Source organism: Mobula birostris, chromosome 13 (genome assembly GCF_030028105.1).
Source record: "Mobula birostris isolate sMobBir1 chromosome 13, sMobBir1.hap1, whole genome shotgun sequence".
NCBI lineage: Eukaryota > Metazoa > Chordata > Chondrichthyes > Myliobatiformes > Myliobatidae > Mobula > Mobula birostris.
This window is the reverse complement of record NC_092382.1, coordinates 75,886,695-75,907,108: the sequence shown is the minus strand read 5'-3', so window position 1 is coordinate 75,907,108 and position 20,414 is coordinate 75,886,695. Positions and strand designations below refer to the sequence as shown.

At 44.4% G+C, this 20,414-nt stretch overlaps 1 protein-coding gene across 3 annotated transcripts; it reads right to left on the bottom strand.

Moving 5' to 3' along the window:
* Positions 1–830: 830 nt before the first annotated feature.
* LOC140207014 (uncharacterized) lies at positions 831–17,581 on the bottom strand. Of its 3 annotated transcripts, none has more exons than XR_011888455.1 (4): positions 17,243–17,581; positions 11,921–12,164; positions 9,113–10,748; positions 831–4,525 (listed from the first exon to the last, which is right to left on the bottom strand). XR_011888455.1 is itself a non-coding variant. In XM_072275335.1 (3 exons), the coding sequence occupies exon 3, from the start codon at positions 10,340–10,342 to the stop codon at positions 9,320–9,322; it is 1,023 nt and encodes a 340-aa protein (XP_072131436.1). In that variant the 5' UTR covers positions 10,343–10,748; positions 11,921–12,164; positions 17,243–17,581; the 3' UTR covers positions 6,363–9,319. The 3 variants fall into 3 exon arrangements, 1 of the variants encoding a protein (XP_072131436.1); XR_011888456.1 differs by having other exon boundaries at positions 831–2,079; XM_072275335.1 differs by lacking the exon at positions 831–4,525 and having other exon boundaries at positions 6,363–10,748.
* Positions 17,582–20,414: the final 2,833 nt, after the last annotated feature.

Below are 20,414 nucleotides of genomic sequence, written 5' to 3'. Positions count from 1 at the left end.
CTCCACCCCCATTACCTAACTCTACCTCCGGGCCTGTCCCTCCCCACAGCACCCCTCAATAAGCTACTGCACAACCCCCAGATTACAGCACTCAGTTCCTATAAAGCCCACCACCCCCAAAACATTATCCATAAGCAATAACTCCACCATTTTAGCAAACTTCAAAATGGAGGTTAACGAGGAGCGAGATCCCAAGAAAGGCAAGTCCGGGACCAAGATGATGACAATCTGGGCCAAAAACAAAGTGGCAGGGTGAAGTGACACTCATCTCCAGTACGAGATGTACAAACACTAGAGGGATATTTTGCCCACTACCCGCACACTCGCATCCTAACTCTGTGGACAGTGTTTGATGGTTGTAATGGTTATAAATGGTTATATAATAAACCCCACGGTTCCAGAATGTTCTTGCCATTTTCAGTTTCAATAAAATATATTTAAATCATTATGGCTGTTATGTCTGCATGTCAAGGGTAAAATAGGACATGATATTGTGTGATAGTAGATGTTTTTTCTCCATGAACGAGTGGTGTAAAACCTAAAAAAATACTCTCCCTCCTCTCTGAAACATTAATTAAGGATTAATCACCCATTTATTAATGTCAGATAGGCTGTTTTAGCATTCTGAATAGATCTGTCGTTCAAACTTTGGTAAAGACACTTGTTATGAGGGGATTCTTGGGCCGGGTCAAAATTGACCCAGACCATACTGTGAAGGTATAGAATAGGAACAGTATTGAAGGGTTAAAGATATATGTGTTCATGCCATCGGGTTGTAAACTACCCGGATGTAATATGTGTTGTTCCTCCAACCTGAGAGTGAACTCATCGTGTTAGTTAAACAATGAACTGGAAGGGAGAGTGGATTCATAGTTTTCCCCTGGGATCCCTATTAAATCAATCCTCTCTCACCTTAAACCAGTGCCGTCAGGTTGTTGATTCCACAAAGGAGGGGAAAGGACTGCGCACATTCCCCATTTCTGTTGTTACATACCCTGTAACGGATTAAAGAACCAGCCGAAATGGAACACACCTGGAGTCTGGTTTTGCTGTTAACTATTTCTATTTTTATGAGTAACTGCACAAAACAGTAATATATAACCAGAGAAATCAAACAGGTTAGCAGAACCTATGCATATACAGGTGTGTAAATACAGAACCCAAACTTCTTCAAGTTTAGGTGGTGAGGGATACAGTCTGATTGTTCAGTTCAATGCTCATGTTAATTAATGCAAGGTGTTTGTAGTCTAAAAGGTGAATGCTGTGAGAAGGCAATTATGTCGAAATTCCACAGATTCCATGACAGCAATACAAGATAACAATAGTAGTAGGTTTCATCTCCGAAGTTGTTCCACTCCACACATGAAGTATCACCGACAGTGATCTTCAACAAATATCCTTTCAACACAAGCGGTACCACACTCAAATTCAGCTACGGGTCATCCCAAAGTGGTGGCCACAGGATACTCAAACCAAATCGGTGTATGGATTATCTTCACAGTAGCTTATCACAAAGGGAACCCTCTTCAAGGGAACCACCACCCAGGCAAGGGTAGACACACCAGTAGATTCCACAAGGTTACCCCAAACACACAATGCGATAGCCACTTATCCAGCTCCACGACATACGAAATAACTCCAACGGTGATTTGCCACAGGGGTGTCTTTCTTCAGTGAACTACCACACCCAGACAAGGGTAACACACAAGTGGTATTCACAAAGGTTTCCCCCTCACCAGAGAATCCTCTCTTGTGGATTAACTACGTGACAATCACACCTTCGTATTCAAATGGAACTCAAACTCACCCTTTACGGGCTACAGAGGAGAGAGTCCAAACAGTGACCTCTTTGTCACTCGGTTTCTTCTGTTTCAAACCTTTCTCTCCCCTCTTCTCTTCCTGCAAACTTGTTCTAGTTGCAGAAAACTTGTGAGTCATTCATCAATACCAGGATCCATCTCAACTCAGCCCTTTTGGGCTACTGACCGACTCACTGGTGTCTTCCATTGACCAAATCCATCTTGACTCTGAGCACGCGCTTTTCTGTGTCCGTAATTGTTCTTGTAGAAAGTAAACACGCTGCAGAGAAACCATAACATCAAATGTCCATCAAATAACTCCACCTCTCTCTCTCTTTCTCTTTCCATGGCAACCCACAAGCTGACAGCAATAGTCCGTGTCCTTGTAAAAGTGTAAACACGAGCTAAAGGCAGTTCCGCCCCTCTCACTCTCAACAGAAATCCAAAAGTTAGTCTCAGTTCTCTGTTGTTCCTTAAAGTGACAGTCCACAGCAAAAAATAACCTTAGGGGTTCATAACACTGTACATTCATGGTTTGGAACACCTGCATCATGTCAGCCTCAATCTCCTGCACTTCAAGGTGTGAAGTCCCAACCTGCCCAGCCTCTCTCCAGACCTCAGTCCCTCGAGTACCGGCACCATTCTCGTAAATCTCCTCTGCACTCATTCCAGCTTGATGTCCTCTCTCCTACAGAACGACCAAAACTGAATACAATAATCCAGGTGCTGATACCCTAACAAACACTAATGCAACCTCACTGGCCTCTTCTTCAGGCCTTGAGCCATGAGATATGAAACACAGGCTGCTCAGCCAATCGAGTCTGCTCCATCATTCCTTCGTGTCCAGTTGATTCTCTCTCTCAACCCCATTCTCCTGCCTTCTCCCCATAATCTTTCAACATCATTTAAAATACATTCAATGACTTGGCATCTACTCAGTCCATGGCAATGAATTCCAAAGATTTACCGCTCCCTGACTACAGGAATTGCTCCTCATCTCTGCTCTCAGTGGATGCCCTGTATGTTGAGGCCGTGGCCTCTGCTCCCAGACTGACACAGTGTAGGGTGCATCTTCTTCACAGCCACTCTGTCCAGGCCTTTCAGTATTTAATAGGTTTCAATGAGATCCCCTCTCTTTCTTCTGGACCAGCGAGTACAGGGTCAAAGCTGTTCAACGCTCCTCATACATTAACCCTTTCATTCCTGGAATCATTCTGGTGAACCTTCTCCCGACCCGCTCCAATACGAGCACATTTTTTTCCTCAGTTAAACTGCTCACAATACAGCAAGAGCGATCTGACCAATGAGTTATAAAGCTACAGTGTCACATCCTTGCTCTTATATGCTAACGTTACAGTTGTTATCCTTAATCAACTCAATCTGCAAGCAAATGTTTAGGGCCTCCTGCTCAAGCACTCACAAGTACCCATACACCTCTGATTTTTGAATTTTCTCCCATTTAATTTTTTTTCTACACCCTTATTCTTTCTACCAATTGTACGTGACCGTACACTTGCAGACACTGTATTTCATCTGATACTTCGTTGTCTGTTCTCCAAATCTATCAAAGTCCTTCTGCAGACTCCCGCTTTGCTCCAAACTACCTATCCCGTACCTATCTTTGTATCAACTGCAAAGTTTGTCACCAAGGTATCGATTTAACATTAAAAGATGCAGTCTCAATACTGACCCCCACGGAACACCATTAGTTACTGACAGCATAACGGAATTCTCCACATTATTCTGACTCTTTCTCCCTTGTCAGTCAGCCAATCTTCCATCCATACAAGCATCTTTCCTGTAAATCCATGAGCTGTGATCTTGTTAAGCAACCTCACGTGCAGCACCTTAGAGACATAGAAAACCTACAACACAGTACAGGCCCTTCGGCCCACAAGGCTGTGCTGAACATGTCCTTACCATAGAATTACCTAGGCTTATCCATACTCCCCTATTTTTCCAAGCTCCATGTACCTATCCAGGAGACTCCTAAAAGACCTCATCGTTTCCACCTCAACACTGCCACTGGCAGCCCATTCCACGCACTTACTGCTCTCTGCGTAAAAAATTCACCCGATATCTCCTCTGTACCTACATCCACGCACCTTAAAACAGTGCCGGCTCGTGTTAGCCATTTCACCCTGGGAAAAAAAAACCTGTCTGTCAACATGATCAGTGCCTCTCCTCATCTTATACACGTCTATCAGATCACCTTTCATCCTCCGTCACTCCAAGGAGAAAAGGCTGGGTTCACTCAACCTATTCTCATAAGCAGTGCTCCCCAATCCAGGCAACATCCTTGTATATCCCCTGTGCATTGCCCTTTCGGCGTGCATTTCCTATCCCCCATTGTAATTTGTGGACCACATACTCACCACTGTTTGGAGATCTCTCTACAATTCCCATAAGGGATTTATTTTTTTTAACATTTGCTATTCCTTAATTCTACCCACAGATTCGACACCTTCCAACCCTATGCCACCTCTTTCTAATGATTTTATTTAATATTTTACCAACAGGGCCACACAACCCCACTACCAGCTTGTTCTTAGCTTGTTCTTTCAAGAAACATACAAGTATCTGGGAAACAAGAGGACCTGCAGATGCTGGAAATTTAGAGAACTACACACAGTGCAGGAGGAGCTCAGCATGTCAGGCAGCATCTATGGATGGGAATCAACATTTTGAGCCAAGACCCTTCATCGGGACTCTTGATAGCCACGTATCTGGAATATCAACAAGCAAAGAAAATAGAAAGTAGTGTGAAATAGGGAAAACCTTTGACAAAATTTAGTTGAAGGCTTAAAAAACCTGCCAAACAGTTCAATAGTTAACAAATACAACAAAGACAGTAAATACCTTCATCAATACCAACATTGACTTTTTTAATGAAAATATCTTGCTCCCACTTCAATCAGTAAAATTTACAAAGATCAATAAGAACTGAAATGACAACTTTAGAAAAGACTATTTACACTCAAACCCACTTAGATTAACACTACCTTGGACAGAAGGAGGAAGAGAAATAACACACATGAAAAAAAAATCACACAACAGTCAGATAAAACATCTAAGTATATATTTTCATCAAAAATGAAGAGGATTCAGCACTCCATGTGTGTTTCTGCAATCATGATAAGAAGTACAGGCCAGAAAACTTCAATGAGAGGCCAACTCAGAAAAATGAATCATCACTATGGAAGAAAACATTAACCAGTGGAATGAGTATGACCCTCCATGGGAGACATCCCAATGATCTGAGCAGACGAGATGGTGACAAGGAAGCATCGAGCACCTGACTGAGAGTTGGAGACCTCTTCCCAGAAACAGAGGGGTTCCTTGCAGAAATACAGGACAAGGTGTTTAAACAAAGGAAAAAAAAATCAAAAATACATACAATACAAACAAACAAGGCAATAAATCCAGCAAATGCCGAGAAACCAGACACAATCCAACACATTCCAGGATCCAGCAGTTTGAATCAATCTGATTACTTATGAAGGCACAATGAAATGGCAAATATCAGTCACCAAAATCTTGCTTTAAAATACAAACTCATGAATGACCACCATAACTTCATTAAGGCACCATAAATTCAAACCTGATCCAGTTCGGGACAGAATCTCACATTTCATATGATAATCAATAAATTATTACAGACAGGACAATCTCAAATAACCATCTGGATATAATATCACAGGATAAACAAGCAGGAACAACTCCCTCAATAGATAAAACTATTCCCAACACACACATGTTCCTCGAAGTGGAGCACCTCACCACGGGCATTGCTTGTGTCATCAGTCAGACAACCGAATTATATTCCCTGTCAATCAGCTTCCAAATGTTGCTACTCTGTCATTCGTTGCCACGCCCCGCTGCTGATTCCCTTCCCCTCATCATACATTCTTACCCTGACCATCGTCCAGAGCCCCAAACTCTGCCCTGTGCAGACCCGCCTCTGGTTTCTGACTCTGCTCCGTTGAACATCCAACTGACAGTTTCCCATTCTGCTTTCAGTCTTTAGAGGACAGTGGTGTTTTCTAACAAACCTATACAAGCAGGGAAAGTGACCCATAATGTGGAAATGAGCCCTGAATAAGGAGGTTAACTACCAATGTCATTCTTCCTCAGCCCAGAGATTAGAGGGGCGAAGAACATCTCAGACAGAGCTGCAGTCAGCTCGACGACTTCAGTCTGCAGAGAATTCAAGCAAAACCTCTTCACCCACAGAGTGGTGACTGTTTGGAACCCATCACCACAGGGAGAGTGAGAGATGAACAACAGTGCAGGATTTCAAAGGACTGTTGTGGCACTGAATCACTGGCAGGGTCCAGCCGGCCTGAGTTGACTCTCTACTGTACACTAGGTGTGTTATAAATTCACTAAGTACCGGAGACAGAGTTTAAAATAGAACTGATTTATTTGTCTCAGATCCAGAATATTAAACTCCAGCCCCATTAAAGGTGAATATGCAGCAGAAGAAACTCCTCCCATGCCCAGTGACCAGGGTGCAGAACTGGGTGTGGTGAGCAGCAGCAATAATTGCAGAGTTCAGCACTGACAGTCACTCTCGAAATTGCATTCAGCACGGTGATGGACAAATATCCAGCATGCAGCTTATTGAAACTTTCTCCCCAGTGTGAACCCAGCAGTATGTCACAAGTGTAACACGCTGTAAGGTTTCACTGCTAATGTAACGGCCTCTGTGCGGTGTTTCACTGCTGAGGTAATGGTTTCTCTGTAGCAGCAATGTTTAGGTTATGACTGGAGATAACAGGGTTTTGGAGTGCGAGGTCATCCAGTGAGAGAAATGTTCTTTCTTGTGAGTCTGGAAGAGGGATTTTCGTGTTCTTTTGTTGGGGAGAAATGAGAAGATGCGAATGGAGAGAGTGGGCCCTTTTTTTTTTGTTTACTTCACTAACCATATAGAACCACAGAACACTACCACACAGAATGCCCTTCTTGGCTCTGCTGAACCATTTTTCTGCCTAGTCCCACTGACCTGCACCCGGACCAATTTACCACATTATCATCCAGATCATTGATATAGATGACAAATAACAATGGACCCAGCACTGATCCCTGTGGCACACCACTAGTCACAGGCCTCCACTCAGAGAGCATTCCTCTACTACCACACTCTGGCTTCTTCCATTGAGCCAATGTTTAATCTAATTTACCACCTCTCCATGTATACCTAGCGACTGAATTTTCCTAACTAACCTCCCATGTGGGACCTCGTCAAAGGCCTTACTGAAGTCCATGTAGACAAAATCCACTGCCTTCCCTCCATCCACTTTCCTGGTAACCTCCTCGAAAAACAGATTGGTTAAACATGACCTACCACGCACAAAGCCATGTTGACTCTGCATATTATGTCCCTGTGTATCCAAATACTTGTAAATCCTATCTTTTAGTACTCCTTCCAATAACTTACCTACTACCGACGTCAAACTTACCGGCCTATAATTTTCCAGATTACTTTTAGATCCTTTTTTAAACAACGGAACAACATGAGCCATCCTCCAATCCTCCAGCACCTCACCCGTAGATACCGACATTTTAAATATATCTGCCAGGGCCCCTGCAATTTCAACACTAGTCTCCTTCAAGATCCGAGGGAATACCCTGTCAGGTTCTGGGGATTTATCCACTCTAATTTGCCTCAAGATAGCAAGCACCTCCTCCTTTTCAATCTGTACAGTTTCCATGATCTCACTACCTGTTTCCCTTAATTCCATAGACTTCATGCCAGTTTCCTTAGTAAATACAGACGTAAAAAACCCATTTAAGATCTCCCCCATTTCTTTTGGCTTCACACATAGCCGACCACTCTGATCTTCAAGAGGACCAATTTTATCCCTTACAATCCTTTCACTCTTAATATACCTGTAAAAGCTCTTTGGATTATCCTTCACCTTGACTGCCAAGGCAACCTCATGTCTTCTTTTAGCCCTCCTGATTTCTTTCTTAAGTTTTTTTCGCACTTTTTATACTCCTCTAGCACCTTATTTGCTCCCTGTTTCCTATACATGTCATACAACTCTCTCTTCTTCTTTATCAGAGCTCCAATATCCCTTGAGAACCAAGGTTCCTTATTCCTATTCACTTTGCCTTTAATCCTGACAGGATCATACAAACTCTGCACTCTCAAAACTTTCTCCTTTGAAGGCTTCCCACTTACCAATCACACCCTTGCCAGAGAACAAACTGTCCCAATCCATGCTTTTTGGATCCTTTCTCATTTCTTCAAATTTCGCCTTTTTCCAGTTTAGAACCTCAAACCGAGTACCAGATCTATCGTTATCCATGATCAAGTTGAAACTAATGGTGTTATGATCACTGGAACCAAAGTGCTCCCCTACACACACTCCCGTCGCCAGTCCTAACTCATTTCCGAATGGGAGATCTAATATTGCATCCTCTCTAGTTGGTACCTCCATATATTGATTTAGAAAACTTTCCAGAACACATATTACAAGCTCTAACCTGTCTAGACCTTTAACAGTATGGGAGACCCAATCAGTATGTGGAAAATTAAAATCCCCTACTATCACTAATTTTTGCTTCCTGCAGTTGTCTATCTCTCTGCAGATATGCTCCTCCAATTCTCGTTGACTACTGGGTGGTCTATAATACAACCCCATTTATGTGGCCATACCTTTCTTGTTTCCCAGCTCCACCCATATGGCCTCAATAGACAAGCCCTCTAATCTGTCCTGCCTGAGCACTGCTGTAACATTTTCCTGACTAGCAATGCTACCACCTGCACCCCCCACCCCCTTTCATTCCTCTGCCTCTATCACGTCTGAAACATCAGAACCCTGGAACATTAAGCTGCCAGTCCTATCCCTCCTGCAGCCAAGTTTCACTAATTGCTATAATGTCGTCATTCCATGTGTCAATCCATGCCCTCAGCTCATCTGCCTTCCACACAATACTCCTTGCATTGAAATAGACACACCTCAGAAGATTGTTTCCACCATGCACAACCCTTCTAATTGTGGCTTTGCATGAGCTTTTAACATCATTTATTTTCACCCCCGCTCCACTATCTGCTCTGGCACTCTGGTTCCCATCCCCCTGCAAATCGAGCTTAAACCCTCCCCAATAGCACGAACAAACCTCCCCGCAAGGATACCGGTCCCCTTGTAGTTCAGGTGTAACCCGTCTCTCTTGTACAGGTCCCACCTGCCCCAGAAGAGATCCCAATGATCCTGAAATCTGAAACCCTGCCCCCTACACCAGTTCCTCAGCCTTAGTCAAAGTAAGAATTATAAAGTTCAATCGTTTAATCAGATATTGTTTACCATTTGTTATTTTGTGGTACCGATTTGTAACAGAGGAGACATCACGCAGCATCCACCCAAACGAGATTTCTTAAGTTTGGCCGGGCTGGGGGGCTATCACCCCCTATATTAAGCTGCTAGCTGAAGCGAGAGTTACATAAGGTTAGATGACTGAGTGAATCCTTTCCCACATACACAGCAGGGGAACGGCCTCTCCCCAGTGTGAACTCAGTCATGCACATTTGGTTGATTTGGCTGAGAGAATCTCTTCCCAAAGTCTGAGCAGGTGAACGGCCTCTCCCCAGTGTGAAGTCGCTGGTGTCTCTGTAGGTGGAATGACCGAGTGAATCCTTTCCCACAGTCTGAGCAGGTAAACGGCCTCTCCCCAGTGTGAACTGACTGGTGTCCCTTCAGTTGAGATGACTGAGTGAATCCCTTCCCACACACTGAGCAGGTGAACTGGCTCTCCCCAGTGTGAACTGACTTGTGTACAAGTAGGTGGGATGACCGACTGAATCCCTTCCCACAGTCTGAGCAGGTGAACGGCCTCTCCCCAGTGTGAACTCGCTGATGTCCCTTCAGATGAGATGAGTAAGTGAATCCCTTCCCACAGTCTGAGCAGGTGAACGGCAGCTCCCCTGTGTGAACTCGCTGGTGTGCCTTCAGGTTGGATGACCAAGTGAATCCCTTCCCACACACTGAGCAGGTGAATGGCCTCTCCCCAGTGTGAACTCTCTGATGTACCTTCAGTTTAGATGACTGAGTGAATCCCTTCCCACAGTCTGAGCATTTGAACGGCCTCTCCCCAGTCTGAACTGACGTGTGTACCAGTAGGTCGGATGACCGAGTGAATCCCTTCCCACAGTCTGAGCAGGTGAACGGCTTCTCACCGGTGTGAAATCGCTGATGTCCCTTCAGTTCAGATGACGAAGTGAATCCCTTCCCACAGTCCGAGCAGGTGAACGGCCGCTCCCCAGTGTGAAATCGCTGATGTATCTTCAGTTGAGATGACGAACTGAATCCCTTCCCACAGTCTGAGCAGGTGAATGGCCTCTCTCCAGTGTGAACTCTCTGATGTACCTTCAGTTTAGATGAGCAAGTAAATCCCTTCCCACAGTCCAGGCAGGTGAACGGCCGCTCCCCGGTGTGAACTGACTGGTGTCTCAGTAGGGCGGATGACCGAGTGAATCCCTTCCCACAGTCTGAGCAGGTGAACAGCTGCTCTCCAGTGTGAACTCGCTGGTGAGCCATTAGGTCAGATGACCGAGTGAATCCTACCCCACAAATTCAGCAGATTACCAACATCTGCCCAGTGTGAACTGACTGGTGTGTCCATAGGTGGGAAGACCGATTGAATCCCTTCTCATATACAGAACAGGTGAATGGCCTTGTCCCAGTGTGAACTTGCTGATGTACCTTCAGTTGAAATGACCGACTGAATTCATTCCCACTGTCTGAGCAGATGAATAGGTTCCCCCCTGTGAAGTGATGGGCATGCCAGTCGGTCAGATGATCGAGTGAATCCCTCCCCACAGTCTGAGCAGGAAGGATGATCGAGTGAATTCCTTGCTCCACTTCTTAAATATCTGGACAGAGACAGCAAAACTGGCGTCTTCTGCTCGAGATTTCTGTAGACAAATTCCTTGTCCTGTTTAACCTGTAAAATTATTTACAAAATTCATCAATGGATGTAGGTCAACATTTCAGATGAGATCACTTGATTTGTCAAGGTGTGATCTGACATCACACTGTTACAGTGAGTTCAACCCAAGTTGAAGAGAGAAATCATCTTCTAACTGGGCACAGTGCTGGTATCTGGAATGACCATCAAACTCTCTGATGCTCTTCCTGTCTCTATAAGAATGGGGAATTTCTGCCGTCTCCAATCTGTGACCTGGCTCAGTTTGATTCTCTCCATTGGTATTATTCCCTGTTCCCACTGAGCTGCACGGGTTCCTGGCCCCACAGTAAGTGAAACACTCTTACACAAATAGCTGGCAGTGCATTCCACGCACCCAGAACTCTCTGTGTAAAAAACTTACCCCTGACATCCCCTTGGTATTTATTTCCAAGCACTTTAAAACTATGGCCCCTCTTGTTATCCATTTCAGCCCTGGGAAAAAGCCTCTGGCTATCCACAAGATCAATGCCCCTCATCATCTTATACGTCTAAAAAAGGCTCTAAACATAAACAAGGAAATCATACATTGAAGATTTGTTAGAAGTATACAAAATTATGAGGGTATAGATAGGGTTAATGCAAGCAGCTCTTTCGACTGAGGTTGGGTGGGATGACAACCAGAGGTCATGGGTGAAAATTTAACGGGAACATTTGGAAAATCTCTTTACTGAAATGGTCATGAGAGTGTGGAATGAAATGCCAGCACAAGTGGTGAATATGAGCTCGACTTCACCATTTCGAAGAGGTTCGGATGGGAGCCTGGATGGTAGGGGTACGGAGGGCAATGGTCCAGGTGCAGGTGGTTGCATTAGACAGCCTAAATGTTTTTCGGCATTGACTAGATGGGCCAAATAGGCTGTTTCCGTACTGAACTACCCCATGTTTCTATGACAGAGAAGCTGGCCAAACTTGTTTGGAAGGGATACGGTAAGAGTGATAACGGAGCAGCAATGGCTGGAGTTTCTGGGAGCAATTCCGGAGCTGAGTGATAGATACATCCCAAAGAAGTGTAGGCTGTGGAAAGGCAGGAGGACAAAATCCTGGCTGAAATGAGAAGCCAAAGCCAAAATAAAAGCCAAAGAGAGGGCAAACAAAAGAGCAAACATGAACAGGGAATGGACTTGCACAGTGTGAACTTGCTGATGTACCTTCAGTTGAGATTACTGACTGAATCCATTCCCACTGTCTGAGCAGGTGAATGGGTTCACCCCTGTGTAAAATGTTGGGCGCGTCAGTCAGTCAGATGATCGAGTGAATCCATCCCCACAGTCTGAGCAGGAAGGATGATCGAGTGAATCCCTTGCTTCCACTTCTTAAATATCTGGACAGAGACAGCAAAACTGGTGTGTTGTGTTCGAGATTCCCATAGACAAATTCCTTGTCATTTTTAACCTGTAAAAAGATTTACAAAATTCATCAATGGGTGCAGGACAACATTTCAGATGAGATCACTTGAGTTGTCAAGGTGTGATCTGGCATCACGCTGTTACAGTGAGTTCAACCCAATTTGGAGAGAGAAATCATCTTCTAACTGGGCACAGTGCTGGTATCTGGAATGATCATCAAATTCTCTGATAGTCTTCCTGTCTCTATGAGAATGGGTTCAGAGGAGATGTGAGGGGTATGTTTTTTTACGCAGAGAGTGCTGAGTGTGTGGAATGGGCTGCCGGCAACGGTGGCAGAGGTGGATACAATAGGGTCTTTTAAGAGACCCCTGGACAGGTATATGGAGCTCAGAAAATTAGAGGTAATTTCTCAGGTATGGACATATTCGGCACAGCTTTGTGGGACAAAGAGCCTGTGTTGTGGGGTAGTTTTTTTTCTATGTTTCTACCCTCCCCAATCTGTGACCTGGCTCAGCTTGACTCTCTCCATTGGTATTATTCCCTGTTCCCACTGAGCTACATGGGTGCCTGGCCCCACAGTAACTGAAACACTCTCACACGAATAGCCTTTGTTAACATGCAGCTGGGATTTTCTTTTATGTATTACTAACTTAAAGTGCCACAGTTTTAACACCATATAAACAATTCCTGCTGAGATGAATGGTTGGTCCACACAGCTGGTAAAAGGACTTAGAGTGAGTTTTTGTATTATTTCAGGTTCTTGTCACAGTCATAGAATAATACAATACAGAAACAGGCCCTTTGGCCCATCTGGTTGGTGCCGAGCTACTTAAACTTTCTACTGCCATACCCCTACCATCCAGGTACCTGTACAAACCTCTGAAATGTTCAACTTGAGCTTGCAGGCACCAGGTGTGCTGGCTGCTCATTCCACACCTGGATGACGGTCTGTGTGAAGAAGTTTCCCCTCATGTTCCCCTACCGTTTCACCTTTCACACTTAACCCATGGCTTCTGGTTGTAACCCACCCAATCCCAGTGGAGAAAGCCAGCTTGCATTTACCCTATCTATGCCCCTCTATCACAATCAAATCTCCCCTCAATCTTCCACATTCCAAGCAATAAAGTCCTGATCTGTTCAATCTTTCCTAATAACCCAAGTCCTCCAGACCTGGAAACATCCTTGTGAATTTTCTCAGAACTCTTTCAACCTCTTTTACATCTTTCCTGTAGGTAGGTGACCTCAAGTGCAAACAAGACTCCACATTAGGCCTCACCAATATCTTCTACAAGTCAACATAACATCCATAAAACCGAAAGAAGCTGCAGAAGATCGTGAACACAGCGCAGCGCATCACACAAACCAATCTTCCGTCCTTGGACTCACTTTACACCGCACACTGCCGGAGCAGTGCTGCCGGGATAATCAAGGACACGACCCACCCAGCCAACACACTTTTCGTCCCTCTTCCCTCCGGGAGAAGGTTCAGGAGCTTGAAGACTCGTACGGCCAGATTTGGGAACAGCTCTTTTCCAACTGTGATACGACTGCTGAACGGATCCTGACCCGAATCTGGGCCGTACCCTCCAAATATCCGGACCTGTCTCTCGTTTTTTTTGCACTACCTTACTTCCCATTTTTCTATTTTCTATTTATGATTTATAATTTAAATTTTTAATATTTACTAATTTTAACTATTTTTAATATTTAATATGTGTAATCCAGGGAGTGTGAAGCGCAGAATCAAATATCGCTGTGATGATTGTTCGTTCTAGTTCCAATTGTTTGGCAACAATGAAGGATAAAGTATAAAGTATAAAGATCTATCATTGTCACTACTTTGGTTCATGAAGGCCAATGGGCTGAAATCTTTCTTTCTGTCCGTATCTAACTGTGACACCACTTTCAGTGAATTAAGGACGTGTATTCCAGATCCCTTTCTTCTACAACACTCCTCCATGCCTGAACAGTCACTGTGAAAGTCCTCCCTTGGTAGGTCCTACCAAAGTGCAACACCTCACACTTGTCTCCATTAAATTCCATTTTCCATTTCTCAAACCATTTTCCCAGCTGGACCAGATCGCACTGCAAGCCATGATAGTCTTCCTCACTGTCCACTGCACCACCAATCTCGGTGTCAGCCACAACTTTGCTGATCCAGCTAACCATGTTATCATCCAGATTACTGATATAGATGACAAACAACAACAGATCCAGCACTGATCCCTGTGGCACACCACTAGTCACAGGCCTCCGGTCAGAGAGGCAACCATCTGCTACCACAGTCTGGCTTCTCCCAAAGACAGTGTCTCATTCAATTTACTATCTCATCTTGAATGCTGAATGACTGAACCTTCTTGACCAACCTCCCATATGAGACTTTGTCAAGTGCTTTGCTAAAGTCCATGTAGACAACATCCACTGCCTTGCCTTCGTCCACTTTCCTGATAACTTCCTCGAGAGACTCTATAAGATTGGTTAGACATGACCTACCGTGCACAACGCCATGCTGTCTATCCTTAATCAGTCTACATCTATCCAAATACTTATATATCTGGTTCCTGCACATACATTTCAATAACCTTCCCCTACTGATGTCAAGCTCACCAAAGTACAATTTCTTAGTTTATTTTTAGAGCCTTTCTTGAACAGCAGAACAACATTGGCTGTCCTCCAATCCTCCAGTACCTCACCTGTCACTAAGGTTGATTTATATATCTGTGCTTGGGCCCCGACAATTTCTGCACTTGTCTTCCGCAGAGTCCTGGGGAACAACCTGTCAGGCCCTGGGGATTTATCCACGGTAATGTGTCTTAAGACAGCAAACACCTCCACCTCTGTAATCTGTACAGGGTCCATGAAGTTGATGCTGCTTTGCCTCACTTCTATAGACTGTGTCCAACTCCTGTGCAAATACGGATGCAAAAAAAACTATCTCCCCCATCTACTTGGTCTCCTCATATGGATTATCATTCTGATCTTCCAGCGGATTAACTTTCCCCTTGCAATCATTTTGCTCTTAACATGTCTGCAGAATCCCTGAGGAGTCTCCTAAATCTTGTCTGCTGGGGCAACCTCATGCCTTCTTTTATTTTAACTTGAATTTCCTGTATTTCATAAGTACCCCATTTGTTCCTATCTGCCTGTACCTGGTATGCACCTCCTTTTTATTGACCTGGGAGAAGAAGCACAAAGGGGTGATGGAGTTGCATGGTGGGAGCTGGGGAAAGGGGTTATTTAAATTAAAGTTGCAGGGGGAATGGGAGCCTGAATAACAGAACAGATAGTAGAGGGGTTGTGGAGACAGATGTTGTTCAGTCCTCAGACAAAGTCAGGAATGAAAAACGTTGAGCATGGCGCAGTGAATATGCTGAGCCCTGTATATTTCAATACAGGGAGCAGCGTAGGAAAGGCGGATGTGTTCACAGCGTGGAACAACACTGGAATTATGACACTAGGATCTGGCAACTGTGGATTGTGACAGGCTGCTTTATGGCAAAGGTGTGCTTGGTAAATGGGAGGCCTTCAAAGCAAAATTTTGAAAGTACAAGGCGGGTATGTGCTTGTCAGAATAAAAGGTAAAGTTGGAAACTGTATCTCTTGGTTTTCAAGAGATATTGAGAACCTGGTGAAGCACAAAATGGAGTTGCATAACAGGGATAGGCAGGTAGATTCTTATGGAGTATAAGAAATGCAAGAGAACAAGGAAGAAATAAATCAGGATGGTTAAAAGAAAGCATGAGATTGCCCTCACAGAAAAGACGAAGGGTAAGCCTCAGGGATTCTAGAGATAGATTGAGAGCAAAAGGATTGCAAGGCACAAAGTTGGTCCTCTGGAAGACTGGAATGGCAATCCACGTGTGGAACCAAAGCAGATGGGGGAGATCTTAAATATTTTTTTCATCTTATTTACTCAGGAGATGGACACAGTGTCAATGAGAGTGTGGAAAAGCAGCATTAAAATCATGGACACTGTACAGATTAATGAAGAGGAGATGTTTGCTATCCTGAGGCAGATTAGGGTGGATAAATCTCCAGGGCATGACAAGGTGCTCCCTCGGACTCTACAGGAGGCAAGTGCAGAAATCGTCAGGGCCCTAGCAGAGATAATTAAATCATCCTTTGTGCCGGGAGAGTTATCAGAGGATTGTAGGATAGCCAGTTATTTCGCTGTTCAACATAGAACATAGAAATCTACAGCATATTCCAGGCCATTCAGCCCAATGTTTTGCCAACCATGAAACTTACTCTAGAAACTGCCTAGAATTTCCCTAGCACACAGACCTCTATTTTTCTAAGCTCCATGTACCTATCTAACAGGCTTTTAAACGACCCTATTGTATCTGCCTCGACCACCACTGCTGGCAGTGCATTCCACACACCCATCACTCTCTGTGTAAAAAACTTACCCCTGCCATCCCTTCGGTACCTATTTCCAAGCAGCTCAAAACTATGCCCCTCATGTTAGCCATTTCAGCCCTGGAAAAAGCCTCTGGCTATCCACACGATCAATGTCCCTCATCATCTTATACACCTGAAAAAGGCTCTAAGCATAAACAAGGAAATTATACAATGCTTTGAGGATTTGTTGGAAGTATACAGAAGTAGGAGGGTATAGATAGGGTAAATGCAAGCAGTTTTTTCCACTGATGTTGGGTGGGACGACAACCAGAGGTCATGGGTAAGTGACTTCCCCATTTATACAACACAATACAATACAGCACAATACAGGCCCTTCAACCCACAATGTTGTGCCGAACATTACTTACTTTAGAAATTACCAAGAGTTCCCCATAGCCCTCTATTTTTCTATGTGCCATGTACCTATCCAGGAGCCTCTTAAAAGACCCTATTGTATCCAGCTTCATCACAGTGGCCGGCAGCCCACTCCACGCACTCACCACTCCGTAAAAAACTTACCTCTTGAGGTGATATCACGTGTCAGGACGTGACTGGACAGAGTTCCTAACGTGAGCAGAAATGAGAGAATGATCGAGAAGCATGGCAGTGTAAAACGTGGTTTTGTTGTTGTCAAATAAAAGTTCAATTCTGCCAGAATATGTTTGTTATTAGTAACCCACGGTACGTATAAAGAACACAACACCCCTGACATCTCCTTCGTACCTGCTTCCAAGCACCTTAAAACTGTGCCCTCTCTGCAGATTTCCTCTCGTTTGTGACTGGAGGCAGAACAAAGGTGATTTTCTCAACAGCTGATGTAAAAGATTTTGTTCCCTTTCTCCGAGTTCCCAGTCCTTGCATTCAGACAGCTGGAGCTCAGCTCAGTCTGAGAGATCCATCGGTTCCCATTCCCTCATCAGCCGGAAGCTCCCCGGGGTCCGTGCACGGATCGTGGGGATGAGAGAGAGGGAAGAGAGCAGGACTGTCCCGAGTTTGCAGGCCACAGTTTCCGGGAGTCACAGCAATTGCCCCTCAGTCGGTAGTGAAAACGGTCGCCCAGAGAAACACTTACCGGCAGCGATATCCGAGGCCTTTTGTGTACTACGCATGCGTGATATTCGGGACCAGCCGCAACCCTGACGCCTGCGCATTCGATCGGTGCTTCAGCGACGGCGAAAGGTGTTACGCAGAGCTTTCAAGTTAATCACAGAGCCATTGAAAGTTTCTGCAAGCACCGGTTCAAGTACATACCTCAGTTTTTGTGTGTAGAAAACTCAGCAGCTCGTTTAACACAGAATGCAGCTCCCATAAAACATTACACTTAACATCAGCAAACGTTCCGCATGTTTAATGCCAAAGTAGAACGTTCTTACAACTGCAGATATGAAACACAAGAGATTCTGCTGTTACAGGAGATGTGGACACATTCACACAAAATGCTGGAGGAACTCTGCAGTTCAGGCAGCAACTAAGCAGAGGTGTACACAGCCAATGCATGCTGAAGGGGTTCGGCCTAACCGTTGTTTATTTGTTCCTCTCCACATTGACTGCCTGATCTGCTGATTTCCACCAGTATTTTGCAGAAATTAACCACTTTTTTTTTGATCAACCAGCTTCCAAATGTTTTTGATCTTTCATTTGTAGCCACATCCAGCTGATCTGATTCCTCTTCTTCCCCCTCCTTGTAAACTCTCGGTCCCATCTCTTTCTGGAACCCCAAACCCCTGACTCAGGCTGGCAACCCTTGGGGTCTGACTCTGGTCCATCGAAGATTCACTCTCTAGTCTGCTGTCAGACTTCAGCAGTGCATTGCAACAACCCAGCTGTCGATGGCACAGTCGTTTGAAATTAGTGAAAATGGCCCAAAAAGTTAAAAAGAGCAGGAAAGAAGGAGTTTAACCACCTTAGTCCAGAGCCCTGGGGAACGGCAAAACCACAGTGAGCTCATTGTCTTATTCAGTCTGGAGAAAATCATGCAGGAAATTCATGCAGGTGTATAAGATGATGAGAAGCATTGGTCGGGTAGATAGCCAGAGGCTTGTCCCAGGGCTGAAATGACTAACACGAGGGACATGGTTTTAAGCTGCTTGGAAGTAGGTACAGATGAGATGTCAGAGCTAAGTTTTTTAAACAAAGAGTAGTGTGTGTGTGGAATGCACTGCCAGCGACGGTGGTCGAGGCGGATACAACAGGGTCTTTTAAGAGACTCTTAGATAGGTACATGGAGATTAGGAAAATAGAGGCCTATGCGATAGGGTAATTCTCGCTGTTTCTAGAGTAAGTTACATAGTCGGAATAATGGACCCAAAGGGTCTGTAATGTGCTGTAAATTTCCATGATTCCATAATATTCAAGGGAAATTTCCTATCCCACGGGGTGGTGACTAGTTGTAAACTGTCATCACAGGGAGAGTGAGAGGGGAACGACAGGGATAGATATTGATATACTGATATGGAACATGAAACATTGGCAGGGACCAGATGGGCCGAGTGGCCTCTCTAGTGTACATTGTGAATGTGGTAGAGACAGCAAGTACCTGAGACACGGGAGTGAATACAGAACTGATTTATCTTTCACAGATCCACAATATTAAACACCAGTCTAGTTTAAGGCTAACATCAGCAGAATGGACTCCTCCAATGCTCAGTGACCAGGGTTCAGTCCTGGGTGCGATGAGCAGCCGCAAGAACTGCAGAATCTGACAGTAACAGTTCCTCATGAACCTGCAGCTGCCTTCAGTCACCGTGATGGTTAAACATTTGACATAGAGCTGATTTGAACTTCCTCCCTGATGTGAAGTTGCTGCTGTTGCAGCAGCTGGGATGATTGAGTAAAACTCTTTGTTCACTCCGGACAGAAATGTGGCCTCTATTTATTGTGAATTCACCAGAGCATCACAAGGTGGGTTAACTGAATGAGCCTCTTCACACACATGGAGCAGGTGAACGGCTGCTTCCCGCTGTTAATGTATCTGTGATGGCATGGTTTTCCCTTCACTTTGAGCAGATTAGGTTCCTCTGATTTGCAGAGTAAGAGGTTATCTGTGTACTAGTTGAAGTGTTTCCTTCAATTTTGGAGGGACAATTATCTCCCAATTTGTGTAAAGGAAATTACAGTTCTACTGGATTTGCAAATGCAATATGCAGTTATGGGTGGGCTATTGATGGGAATCCAACTCTTTTGAATTTTGGATTTCCTGTGGTGTAGAAAGATGGGTGAGAATGCACACAATCTAAAACTGGAAACACCCTTCAGAACAGGCAGCACTGGGAAGGACAACCAGACTTAATGCTTCATCTCAAAGAACCTTTGTTGGAAGTATAAAGGAAACAGGAAGGTATGGGGAAGACAAGTGTGGCTCTATTTGAGAGACGAGAATACATTGCAATGAGAAAGGCAGTCTGATGTAGGAAAATTAATTTACCTGTCTGGAGGGGCTTATGGAATATCCTATATTAAGGGAGTAGGAAATACTCCCTTGTTTTTTTTTTTCTGGGGACGGGGTTTATGGAATATGCTATATTGAGGGAGTAGGAAATACTCCCTTGTTTTTTTTTCTGAATAATTGGTTTGAGATGGAGATCTGTTTTCTCCCGAGTCAAGGGAAATTGGAATACATATTCCGTAAGAAGGAGTTAAATTACATCTAGTTTTTAAAATTATTATAAACAGGTTTGCTCCATCTAACACACGGACACCCCAAACATGACTTGCTCTGCTCACTCACCAGGAACTCCAGTGACGGCAATGACCGTGTACAATATTTTCTGCACAGTTCCGTACCTAACCCACATTTCAGACATTTTGTCCATCCAGTGATTTGACCCCAGACACCACAGACGATCTCTATGAACAAAGCATTAAGTCTGTGATTTGAAATACCACTTAGCCACTC

What these genes read in the sequence shown, in the direction of transcription:
- LOC140207014 (XM_072275335.1), bottom strand. Translation starts at nt 10,342, where the DNA reads ATGGCTCACCAGCGAGTTCACACTGGAGAGCAGCTGTTCACCTGCTCA.